This window comes from Hippoglossus stenolepis, chromosome 1 (genome assembly GCF_022539355.2).
Source record: "Hippoglossus stenolepis isolate QCI-W04-F060 chromosome 1, HSTE1.2, whole genome shotgun sequence".
NCBI lineage: Eukaryota > Metazoa > Chordata > Actinopteri > Pleuronectiformes > Pleuronectidae > Hippoglossus > Hippoglossus stenolepis.
The window spans coordinates 7,664,976-7,678,605 of NC_061483.1; the positions used below are offsets into that span (position 1 = coordinate 7,664,976).

The 13,630-nt window shown below is 42.6% G+C and overlaps 1 protein-coding gene across 1 annotated transcript in view; it reads left to right on the forward strand.

Annotated features, from left to right (window-relative positions):
* The first annotated feature begins 9,302 nt into the window (after positions 1–9,302).
* fbn1 (fibrillin 1) overlaps positions 9,303–13,630 on the forward strand; it is a 60,517-nt gene continuing 56,189 nt past the window's right edge. Inside the window, exons 1-4 of the mRNA XM_035161852.2 lie at positions 9,303–9,637; positions 9,857–10,148; positions 11,743–11,825; positions 13,128–13,226. Coding sequence (XP_035017743.1) covers positions 9,958–10,148; positions 11,743–11,825; positions 13,128–13,226 — 373 coding nt within the window. The 5' untranslated portion in view covers positions 9,303–9,637; positions 9,857–9,957. The remainder of the gene's footprint in view (positions 9,638–9,856; positions 10,149–11,742; positions 11,826–13,127; positions 13,227–13,630) is intronic.

The following is a 13,630-nucleotide window of genomic DNA, read 5'->3' on the forward strand; positions in this document are numbered from 1 at the left end:
AGTTAGCAGCAGCCATGCTTATCTGCCACTTGGCTTAAGAACTTCCTTGAAAATGTTTGTTTTCATGCTCTCTGTCAGTGGATTGGAAGCAAGACTGTGTGTGTGTGTGTGTGTGTGTGTGTGTGTGTGCGCCTGTGTGTGCGTGCGTGTGTGTGACACGCCGTTGATCAGGGGGTGGGGGATTCCAGGATTGAAGCACGAGGCAGCAGCAGACAGATGTGGGAGACTCGAATCAAAACGTTTCTGCTCGCCAACATCAAAAGGCGACTTTTCCTCCAGTGTTGGTCTCCTCTCGTTCTCCATTCCTCTGCCGTTCCCTCATGCTTTGGCCAACAGCTCACACGTCTCCCCAGGATTTCAAGATGAGGCCGAGATCAGAACCTGGATCTGAGCAAACACCAGGAGGGATGATTCAGTGGATCTTTGTCATGCTGGACTTTCTCTTCGTGGTCCTGGAAACCCTGGGCCTCTTTCAGCTGCTCACAAAACCCCCTAAATACTGTTTTTATCACCTTGATAATTCATGACTTTTCCCAACTTTATTAAAATTGCTCATGAACACAATTTCGACTTTGATGACAACTTTCAGAAGCTACAGAAGATCATGTATTTGATCTCTTTGAGCTCTCGGAGACACCAGCTGTTTCATATGCTTCATATCTGTGATCGGTGTTAACTGTACTTTTTATGCATGAAGTCTATTTGGACTGGTGTTATTGGAGTTTTACTGTGGACGTTTGATTCCGCTGGGCTCAAACTGACCCCAACACAACACTATGCAGAATAACGTACTGTACATTTGTTATGCCTCTGCACCAGCGACAGACAGATTTATTATGTATTCACATTGTTCGTCTGTCCCATTTGTGAACGTGATATCTCAGGAACCCCTGAAGGGAATTTCTTCAAATTTGGTTTGATCCTGGTCACTGTGACCACACCAAAAAAACTAACAATCACCCATTTTGGGTCTTGTGAACGTAACATCTTAGGAACATCTTGAGGGAATGTCTTCAAATTTGGTACAAATGTTTACTCTGTCTAAAAAATTGATTTTGTTGGTCAGACCTCAAAGGTCAAGGTCACATTGGCCTCACAAAGTTTGAGGTCTATGGAACTTGGTATCTCAAGAGTGCTTTCACGGAACTTCACCAGTTGCCACTTGGACTCAAAGATAAACTGATTAGATTTCAGTTGTCAAAGTAAATTTTTTTTATGTAGACTATGACTACACTAGTTGGCGGAGGCAGACAACCACAGAGCAATATTTCTAGTTTGTCTTTGAATCGCTTTTCGTCAAACAAATGGAATATATTTGTTCATTCATAACTCATTAAAAAAAACATTATTTTTGCCATAACTTTGCTTCATGGAATCTTCTGTACTTTCTCTTCTGCAGATAAGTATCTCAGTGTTGTTTAGTCGATCAGTTGTTCCACCACTTTTGTCTGGGCTGAAACATCTGAACAACTGTATTTTGTAATATAATTTTGAATAGACATTCATGGTTCCCAAAGTACGAATCCTACTGACTTCCACTGGGCCTTGACTTTTCATACAAAGCCACCTATCGATTTCTAATCATCTATTCGGTGGATTAGCATCAAATTCGTTACATTTATGTTCCCATTCATCTTCTCCATCTTTGTTAGCGACCCCTTTCTCTGTCACCCTCTCCCTCCTCTGTTCTCCCTTTAGCGAAGAAAGACATGATGCCGTGTAGAGGAATCACATTAACCTGTATTATATACTGTATGTGTCTATTTGCATGCAGTGTGTTTATGACTCTGTACATTTGTGCTGAGTGTCTCTTATACAGATGGTGGCAGCAAACCCCCGGCGGGAGGAAACTCAACAGGGAATGTTTTCCATCCCTAAGATGGTCAGATTTGTGTGTGGGGACAATGACTCTGCATAAATCACATGTGGAGGGGAGTGGGTGGCTAGACCAGCCTGCATGGATGGCTCAGGCCAAAAATACTATCCAGCGTGTCCCACAGGGGACAGACCCTGGAATAAGACTCAGTATATTCAGACACAGGATGTGGACGGAAATAAAAGGCACACTTTATAATGTATTAAAACTACAGCCAGAGATTGTCATACAGTTGAATCAAATTCACGTGCATGACAATATTTTATCAAATACGCAGGGTTAATTTAAATATTAACTTTTTTAACAGGGCATAACCTCATCAATGGTTTTCATAGACTGTGTTAACATGGACACCAACAGTCTGACTATTGAACTTATTCAGAATAAGACATTATTTTGATTATGGTGTTTACATGAGTTGCTAATAGAATATTCTATTCATATTACTGTTTACATGTTACATAGCAGAGTCTGATTATGACTCACATTTACATTACGTCCACTAGGTCATACATCCAACAATTCTGCAACCTTTTAAAACATTTTTCCATTGTGATGTTTGCGCCCATCCATAAACTTCCTAATATTAGTTTACTTTAAAACTGGCAGTATAACTAGTGATTATATATATATATATATATATTATATATACCTGCTGCTATAGAACTGCAAAGCATCATGGGAAAATATTATTGGCGGGTGAATTCTACAGTAAATATGTATTTTACTGTGAATCAAAATACAGGAATTTAAAGACTTAAAGACTTAAAAGGCAGAAACACAAATTTATCTTTGCTAACAGTTTTTATGGCAGCCATCTTGACATGAAATAGCCAATAAACACACATTAATCACATGAATTGAGGTTGAATCTGGACAGAGCACAACCTTAAGGGATGTGATTAGTACTTCCTGTCAAAATGGCTGCCGTGAAAAGGGTCTATTATTTCAAACAGACATTTTCTACTGTTTGTTCAGAGACAGAGAAGAACCTCAGCATCTCGTTAGCTGACGGACGCCTGCTTTTCTCCACACAAGTTTTACCTTTTGACTTCAGGAAGGTAACTACGCTCATTATTTTATTAACTTATCACAATTGACCTGTGTGAGACTTAAAGAGTGCAGCAGGAGAGACAAGTACAGACACTGCTTCCTTAGCTAGTAAGCTAATGTGCATAGTAATAAAAATAATGTGCTTGAGATATTGTTTTCTGGCGACATTTTGTTTATAGCTTCATTTTGTTTGGTGTCGGAGTAACATCATCAGATAAACGTCACATTGGAACTGTGTGTGTGTGTGTGTGTGTGTGTGTGTGTGTGTGTGTGTGTGTGTGTGTGTGTGTGTGTGTGTGTGTGTGTGTTGCTATGCTAGCTTGCTAGCTCCATTTGGAAAGGCTAAAGATTAGTTTTTCCCTCACTAGCTAGCGTTAGCCAAGGATACGGAGCGGCTTTAAAGTGAACAGATAAGAACAGCAACTGGTGAGAATTTCAAAAATTTTTGTGAAGAATTATGTATTTTCTTATGTTAAAGATAACATAAGACTTATACGTGATAAAAATGATAAAAGTGCACGAGTGCGGGCAAGTGCAAGATCTAGCTAAAGGCTGAGGTAAAGAGAAATGTTTTGCGTTTTCTTTTAAGGCGTTAAATGAACTAGATTCTCTGATATTTAGCCTTTACATTTCCACATCTATCTATAGATTTCAGAAATCTCTGTCAGCCTGACCAACTTTCTGTCTCTATTTAAAATAAATTGGCTTCATTTCTGGATAGTGGGAGGAAGTCGGGACTCAGCGTCCATCTTCATACACAGTCTCTGGTCTGTAGCTTCACAACAGATTGACGGACATGAGAGTGATTTTCACACCACACACCCAAACCTCATGTGGATACACCGGGTGTCTCTACCAGCAGAATCAAGCATGTTTATTAATCCCATTACCTAACCCTAACCCTAACCCTGCTCTCAACAAGGATAACATTTAAGATCTGGAATGTGATGGGCCTTCTCACTACTTTTCTTTATTCCTGGGCGAGGGGGGCTTCTGATGCAACGTCCACTCTCTCTTTATCGGGAGTGACGCCCGAGGCACAGCGAATATACCTGCTGTTAAACTCAAGACACTCAGGAGATGACTCACACTGTCAACCCTGTGCTCCTCCTCCTCCTCGTGGCTTAAAAGGAGGCATCCTCACCATGAAGAGGAACTGTTACAGCTTAATATGACCCTTAAGATTCTATTCTGTTCCACTGCATAAACAGTTTGAGGGAAATGAGTTCATGCAGCGCCTAGGTACGCAGGAGGAAAACGATCCATTTGGAGGAAGAAAGGGATTCCTCCTAGTTATTTTGTGGTTGTGTCTGATCTCGTGCTGCAGCAGTGCACTGTATATGTGTAGTGTGTTTCAGTGAAGGAGACCATATGTGATAATAGACGGCCAAGCCCAAACAGTTGATATAATTCCATCATTACATTATCCTCATGACAAAAAAACCAGTGGAGGCCAAACCCCAGAATCATGTAAACTTATTGCACACACACACACGCACACACACGCACATGCACATGCACACACTTTAAGAGCGAGCAAGGGGAGGGGGGGAGACTCATTTCTGCTGCAGCTCATTTTCTTGAAATATTTCACATGAATATTGGCAGCAGTTGTGCTGCAGAAGACAAAAGGAAATGAACCGTGGCCGCTGGAGCCAAAGACAACACACAGTGTGAGAAAGTCTCGCTACAGTTACTGCTCAGAGCGCAGTGAGAGACAATCTCAATCAGCTGCCCTGGGATACATATATGAAACACATGGAAATGAGCTGGCGAAGGGCAAAAAAAAATGCATAACACTGAAGATTAAAGCAAGAAAGACGTACATTAAAGAGATTGAGTTGTGTTGTTATGTCACAGCTTTATTGACTGTGGCATTTTTCCTTTTGTATTGAAATACTCCACAGAAACAATCAGACTACACTGTGAAAAATGTTTATCCAACCTCTGGTTTAGTTCTGCTATTTCAGGCATTCTAGCTCAGCCATTTCAGGCTCAAGGAGTAAACATTCCCTAAAATGAAACCCACGCTCGGCTACTAGCAGTGGGGAGATTAGCTGAGAAGAGGATGGGGTGTGCGACACAGGGGTGGGTGGGTGTGCTGGGGTGTGTGGGGGGGTGGTGTCTTACTGTAAATGACACCACCTCTGTGTCGAGGAAGAGCAGAGGGCAACCCCACTCCGCTTGGCATCGGCTTCCTCCCACTCCATGTCTCGTTGATGAGAACCATGACTTGAAGCTTCTGGAGAAACTTTCCCGCTCAGCTCTGACGTCGCTCTAATAAGTGTGTGAGTGTGTGTGTGAGTGTGTGTGATTACACATGTATTGGTATGCTTTACTTAAGTGGTGGTTTCTGCAGCTGTATCGGAGTCAGGAGTAGAGGAATATGTTGCATAAAATAAAAATACTATAATTACGGGAATGGTTCATCATTTAGGGGCATGCTCTTACATTTGCTTTATTGTCTAGAGTGAGATGAGAACGCTGATAGCACTTTGATGTCTCTTCTGTAAATATGAACTTACAGCCACCAGATGGTTTCTGGCTGTGGCTTCACATTTAATGAACAGATGTGAGCACGATATCAATCTTCTTGTCCAATGTTCGCATCGCTCACAATGTGGAACCATTCTTTTAATGAAACCTGCAGATGAGCTAATGCCTTTGTTTTTATACTGTTTAATTTCCTTTCCTTGTTTATAAGATAACATTTTGATTCCAATAACTGTTGATTTGACCTGCTGTATTTTGTCTTTTTTCTACATTTCCTGTATCTCCGGATCAAAGACTGTAGGATGGACGACATGAATGCACCCCAAAGTGAAGCGGCTTGTGACAGCGTAGGTCATAAATCCTGTCTCTTCAGTGTTGATGGGCGGGACATGGACTAAAATGTCAAAGTGCACATCAATAAAACTTTTCTCAAAGATCTGTCATTTTAGGTAGTTCTAATCACACTGATCTGTGTTCAAGTGTTAAGTTTTTCTGGCGAGATTGGTTTTAATTAGTTATTTGATACTATAAAATCGAGACTAACTCATGATTGGTCGAAAGCATGTATCAGCGGGACATCGCTGTTACGTCTCCATCCCCCGATTACTACTCTGGCTTTAAATGTGCAAGATACCCCATTCGTATCCAGGGTATTTTGGCTTTGTTTCTGGATAGTAGGAGGAAGTGGAAACCAGAGTGCGGCTCGTACCACAATTTTCTGTTTATACTTAAAATTAGCCGAGCCTGACCCATACCTGACAGGTATTCTATGTTGGTGTCCGAACCCGGCCCAAGCCAGATGTTTTCACAGACTATGGCACATGTATCAGCAGGCAAAATCAAATAGATACCCCAGTCAACATGACCAAACCAACCCAAACTGACCAATTGGTCGGGACCTGCCGTGCTTGGGTCAGGTATTTACCCTCTAGTGGAGACATGTTGTCTATCTAGTCTATGGTCCATATGTATTGATGCGCTGGCTGTTGGTAGCTGTTCTTCTAACACACAGCAAGTATGCAACTGAGCATATTTCCCCAAATTGTCAAACCTGATAAGTTCAGTAGTTGGGTGAATTTACCTGATGCCCAACCCCAAGAGTCTCTTGGTGTCACAGCCATTGATCTGTCGCTGACCTCTAACAACACATCTCTAATCGCTCTGCTCTCCATTACTAAGCTATTCAATGTCATCTCAGGACAATGGAGAAGCTCTATCACTGTCAAAACAACACACTCCAATCTACAGTGCCCACCTCTGCCCTCCCCTCTCCCCCTCACTCTCTGATTCGTCCACATGAAACCTTTTACCCTCTTCTGGACCTTTGTCTCTTCTGCCAACATCCCACGCACCATTTACAGTAAGTGGTGTTCTTATCCAACAGGAAGATCGGTTTCAGTGCTCATTTACATTCTTATTTCACAGAACATCTTACTTCCATCATTGTGGAGCAACTTCGGATGATTCCAACTAATATTTCAGTGACAAGATAATAATAATGTAAGAGAGCAAAAGAAGTGGAATGGATTTTTTTGGGCAGGGTCGTTCTGTGTGGGTTTGGGTTTGTTTAGGTTTCCTCCCACGGTACAAAAACATGCAGATTAAGTTATATGGTGACTGAATGGTTCAGTAATGGTTGTGAATGGTTGTTTGTCTTTATGCATCAGCAACATGACAGTGTACCCCGACTCCCACCCAATATCAGCTGGGATTGGCTCCAGCCTGCCTATGACTCTGAGCAGTATAGCTATTGGATGGAGAAATATTAAGTAAAGAAGCAAATGTTATCAGGCTGTAACTGAAATAATTAATTATAGTAATGGGCTTGAGTCAATAAAAGTCTGAAAAACTGTGTGAACTATGTACATGATGAAAGAGAAATAACACTGAAAGTAACACTTAATGTCCAACTGCTACGAATAATGATGATGGAGAATTATTACAGTTACAGTTCACAATATGATAATGTTTTATTAACCCGATCTTATCTAACGTTTTACCTTATTACTAAAACATTGTGTCATCAGCAAATAAGCTAAGATTTTTGTAATGTGAATTAATGAATAACACAGATGATGTCCGAGCAACAGTGGAGCTTGATATAGAAAATAAAAACAAACAGCAATAATGTATTTCTTACCTTATTAACACAAGGTTTCAACTAATGTGTGTGTTCTATAAATGACACTTTGAATCTTCGCAGCAAAGTACTGTGTCATCAGGAAATACAAGTTCAAAATTGAGGTCAGAAACATATAAAAGGAAAATATTTCAAATTTCCCTCACGATGCAGCAAACAGAAAGATGAGCTTGGACTCGGTGAAGTGACGGTGAAGACGTCTTTAAACTGTTGGACGAGAGAACGAGCATTTAAGCTGTCAGACAAAAGGTCATGGACAGACAAGAAGTGGGATTTATAAGGCGAGTAAAAGGGAGAAACTTATGAAACTGAAAATGGGGAAGCATCCAATATTTTTTTATGGAGTGGTTGGGCTGCAGGAGCCCAACCAAAATCTAAATAAATTCATAAATAAAAAAAAAGGTTTGTAAGGACACCGATTCAAAAAGGTTGAACCGAATGGAGGTTACTAAGAGCAAACCTGTAGGATTGCAGTGTGATTCCGCTCTGGGTGCTGCCTTGACAGTTGGTTGTCTTGAGGCAGACGCAGACTCTTGGCAGTGTGTCCTGGAGTAAACGTGGTCTTGTCAGCAGTGATGGAGAGGCCTTGCAGAGGGCAGGACTTTCCAGGGGAAAAGAAGCAGTGCAGTATTGTTGAGACTAGGTTTGAGGTGGTGGGCAGACATCCAACTGGCGATGTCAGCAAGGCCCGTGGAGATGTGTGCCTCAACCTGAGTGTCTGAAGATGGAAAAAATAAAAAAAAAGTTATGGAAGTCGAGCTAATGATATATATACTATCCTGGACACGAGATGAAATACTGCATAAAGGGAGAAGCCTGTTGGAGCAGCTCAGGCATGTCACCACCATTTTTTGTGTGTGTGTGTGCAGGAAATAGGCTGAGAGTTGCATTGGGTGCAACGCTGTGGTCAACAAAAATGAAAAATTTCAATGTTTTGTCTCAATCTTGTGCTGGCAAATTGCTGCAGTGATCGGATTTCATGAAACTGTCTCGATCAGAACTAGCCTGTGAAATCTAATGTGCGAAGCCAACACATAATGTATGAATAAATGCAGGCGGAGGCTGTGTTTGGACATGTGCGAGAGCAGAATGTGCATAATGACAAAGAGGGGAAAAAGAAGGGAGAAATCATGGAAACCAGTGCAGTGGAGTATACGGTGTCGGGGGGTTTCTCTTGGTTTCTGAGCGATAGCATACTGGAGAGAGGAGCCGGGCTGACTCTGTGTTTGCTGGGTGGGGCTGCAGACATGAATCAGTGTGTGTGAAAACTATCACTGCACCGGACGAAATTCCTGAAATCATGCAGCTCGCACTGTGTAAATATTTATAAGACATAATTCAACACAAAGTGAAGAGGGGATGACGCGGAGCAACATGGATAAAGTGGAGCTTTGAGGACTTCAGTGAAGTGACTGTGTACATGCCACATTTCATAGTAAAGAGAGAACAGGTGCATTTATTTTCCAAAGTGTACAAAAATATCTCTGTATATTAATTATGATCAGTATTTCTCAGAGGTTCTTGTACAATGTTAACTCCTGTCTTCTTCCTCCAAGCTCTTCTGGATTGACTTCATGCATTTAAGAGTTAAAAGTCCAAGCTGAATGTCCAGACTTTTACTTGTGCAATTGGACTTTGACTTTTTTTTTTTTGCGTTCAAGCTTTTGTATCGCGAGAACAGAGGAAGAAAGAGGGGGAGAAAAAAAAAAAAGTTTTGGGGAAAGTTGAGCACAGAGCAGGGATGAGGAAAAAAGCTCTTGTGTGAGGGAGAGACGCAGTGAGAGAGTGTTGCTGTCCTCATCCTCTGGAATGCGTCAGCTCCTCTGACTTTATCTGTGCAAGACAAACCAACACACCGCTGGATGCGCACTGGCGAGCACTAAGCTCCACTAAGCTACCATGCGCATTTATTTATAGCAGCTCAGATCTGAGTTGAAGGTTTTTTTTTTCAGTGAACTTTTTATTTTTCTCTCCGCACTTTTTTTTTGCTAAACGTTTATCCAGCATTTACCTGCCAGTGAACGTGAAGCGCTGCTCTGTCGGGTCTGAGGCGAATCTCCTGCACGGGAGACGAGGTAAAGTACAGCCACTCAGTCGTGCGCAGTTTTGCAAGTTATTGCAATTTTTTTTTTTTTTAACACTGTCTGCTTCTGCAACTCCCAGCTCAGTGATTTCCTTTAATGGCTGAGGTCATAACATCACATCTACTTCTCAACAGTGCAGAAAAGTTCGTTTTCTTTTTATGCGTCTTTTCCAAAATAAGTTTTCATATTCTTTTTTTGATTCTTCTGCAGCTTTGACTCCACTGCAGAGGTCGACGGGGCCGGGGAGCGAGTCGAGGTGACTGGTATCGCACCGAGCAGTGGAGTTTTCCAGGCTGCACTTCAGACTGGATATGTCGGACAGTAAGGTTGGAGGCGCGCGGCTGCAGCAGCTGGCCGTGGCCCTGGTGGCCCTGTTGTCGCTGTGCGCCGAGCTGAGGGACGCGGCCGAGGTGGTGGTGGTGGACACCGGGGACAGCGAGCCGGTCACCAAGCAGACCCAGAGCAGGGCCAAGAGGAGGGGGGGCTCGGACGTCCTCAGAGGGTAATGTGACCATGATGATCCCTGTTAGTGCAATTTGGGAACATATTATTCTTTTTTAAATTTTTTAATTTGTTCCTGTTATTTCAATTTGAAGCCCTTTTCTTTTCCCTCCACTCTTGCACTGTAACCCCCCAACCTTTTCAAATGAACATCTTTGTGCATGAGTCATATATTTATCAAGTTATTTATTCATTCATTCATTTTTTATTTTTGGCTCAGAGCAGGTGTCTGTTCTCACGTTTAACTTGCTGCTCCTGCGTGATCACTGGAGGTCACATAACACATGTGTGTGTGTGTGTGTGTGTTTAATAAGGCAGTCTGAGGACCCATGAATGACATTGTCTGTGATGGGAAGTTTGGAGCAAAGTTTAGTAATTAAATACTGGCAAGAATATCACATTCCTGCTGACTGCAATAATAAATTACATCCAAACAAAGGAGGCCATTGGTCGTGTGTGCGTGCGTGTGTGTGTGTGTGTGTGTGTGTGTGTGTGTGTGTGTGTGTGTGTGTGTGTGTGTGTGTGTGTGTGTGTGTGTGTGTGTGTGTGGTGGGGCTGTGGGGCTGTGACAGAGACAGAGAGAGACAGAGAGTGAGAGAGAGAGAGAGAGAAGCTAGCGAGAGAGACAGAGAGAGAGAGACAGACTAACAGCCTAATCCTCTTTCTGGCCAAAAAACACCACACCCCAGTTGTGGATAAATCACATCTGCAGCTGTACACAGTGGGTCACTGCTGGAGAGGTTGTGTCTGTGCATGTGCATATGTGAAGAAGAGAGAGAGAGAGAGAGAGGGGAGTGGAGGAGTGAGAGAGGGGTGAGGGGAGAGAGAGAGACAGACTGGAGGAAAGCAAGGAAGAAAGTAAAATAAAAGAAAGAATGTCTGTGTGTCCAGTGATGACAGCAAACAGCTGATGAAGGTCACACAGTTGACAGCCCGACGAGCATTCTCCGCAGGCATTTTTATTTGACATGCTCCAAGTTAATTTATCAGAACATCTGGGTTCAGAGGCAGGAAGTGCATACAGGCTGCACACTGTGTCACCCTGACTTACGGCTATAAAAATGTTTCACGCATCCAAGAAGGCTTCATTATTCACCTCTTGGATCTATCTGGAGTTACACTATACAACATGTGCTCTGACGTCTGGGTCAACACTCACCCGGCAGGTGTTTAGAAATTTACATATCTAGAACCATAGGTGACAAGACACAGGGAATAATTCATGGAGCTTGATGAAAAGAATCAGTCACATTGGGGGAACTGATATCTTTGAGTGTGTGAAATTTGGTACAGCTTGACTGTTGGGCCTTGGCAGAGGTATGAGCTCTGAAGAATGCCATTCTAGTTTGTACTGAGAAGTACTGATGTTACACACCAGGCAGTATCCATTAATAACCAATAATAGACAGGTGGTCTCCATCCATGGGGTCGGGATCCCCACAGGGTGAATCTAAGTTACCTTGAGCATAGTGTTTTTTTCTGCTACCTGTGATGGATGATTCCGTAGAGAAGTTAAAAACTGGACTTGACTTGAGAGGGATCTGATCTGTGTGAACTTTAATATTTGACCTTCTGATGCTGCATCTCTTCCACAGACCGAATGTGTGTGGCTCGAGGAACAACGCCTACTGCTGCCCGGGCTGGAAGACTCTGACGGGAGGAAACCAGTGTATTGTTCGTGAGTATCATCTCATAGTTTTTCCACCACTGCTCCGTCTGCAATCGCTTGTAAATTCAGGACAGATAGAACTTTTAAAGCCACTGTTATAGTATTGTGCATCTGGGATTAGAGCTGAAATGATTAGTAGATTACTCAATTAGTTGAGTGAAAGAAAAAAAAACTGTGGCCATTTTGGTTCATTTTAGGAGAAGTCAGTGAAAATGTTGAATATCTCACCTTGTTAAAGAAAGTGGAAAAAGATTCCTGGATCTGCCCCCTGATCCAGATCCACACTAAATTCTAATGGTTTTTTCCTGATCCTGATCTCATCCTTCTGCCAAGTTTCCTGGTAATCCCTCAAGTAGTTTTAATTTGGAATTCCTCTGACAGACAAACAAACAAACGTAGATGAATATATAACTTCCCTGGCGGAGGTAACTAGTAGATGTGCTCAACTTGGCTAAAACATTACTTTTCTTGATTTATTTAACATCTTCTTGTTGCAAAAATGATTTTGTTGCCTGATAATGAGACTCATTTAATGCAAAAGATGTTTGATCACCCAGTCATTTTACATTTGCAGTGGGTTAGTGTGGCTAATGTGTGGTGATGAGCCAATAACAAGTGGGGAATTTTGGTCCATTTACTCTGGTATTCGGTCGGCGCCCCCCCATCGCCTCCTCGCTCTTTCTCTTTCCCTCAGTAGACAGGAAGGTCTGAGAGGCTGTAGAATTGTGTGACTGCAGTCTGGCTGTTCGGCTGGCAGGATGCCTGTCGCAGCTCTAATGACATTGTTGAGCAGTGGGGTTCGGGGCGTCGGGGTCAGCGGCTGGACTCTACCTGATTGGAGCTGGGGACGGGGGACCATGCCAACTTCATTCTGTGGGAAAGAGAAAAATGGGCCGACTAAGACGCCAACTAAAAACATCAACTGGTGTGCATTTATGGCAACAGAACTCAAAGAAGAAAATAGCTCAGCGTCATTGCCAAGTGGGCGTCTGTAACTTAACCATGATGATGGTTAAAAGGAAGATTTGGCCATGTTTGGACGGCGCTCTTTTGGAGTCTTGAAATTTAGACGAGAAGTCAGTATGAGGTCCATATCATGACCTAAATTCCACAAAATGTGATTCTAACATGAAATTCAAACGCTGCAGGGGACAGGCTCAAAAGCAGCAGATACATAACATGAGTTTTCTCTCACGTACATTTAAGACAGATCCTGGGGCCATGAGGCGAGCAGCGCAGTGTTATTTCATCTTGCATCTGACAGAGGACGTTTTTATGTTGTTTGATCGAGTGTCTTGTTTCTCTTTGCAGCGATCTGCCGGAGTTCATGTGGAGATGGTTTCTGCTCCAGACCCAACATGTGCACCTGTCCCAACGGCCAGATCTCAGCATCCTGTGGATCCAAGTCAGGTCGTTCAGCATCTCCTCATTCCCACAGGGGGCTCCTTTGAATCTTGCTGTCTTCAGCTTAATGGGAGAGTGGGTTTATACATAGACCGGGGAAGATAGCCAATAGATAAACAAGTTTATGGCTTGATTTATGTGCAAACTCCGATTTCTTCACCACACCCCTGTCTGTGCATTTTTATGCCTCCGCACCAAAGACAGCCAGTGGCCAGAGAAGTTATGTTTTCACGTTGTCCGTCCGTCCCATTCCTGTGTATCAGGTCAAGGTCAAGGTCACGGTGGTCTCACAAAGAATGTCATGTTTTTCTTTAACATGATATCTTAAGATCAGCTTGAGGGAATGTCTTCAAATTTAGTACAAACATTCACTTAGACTCAAAGATGAAGCGATTACATTTTGGCGGGCA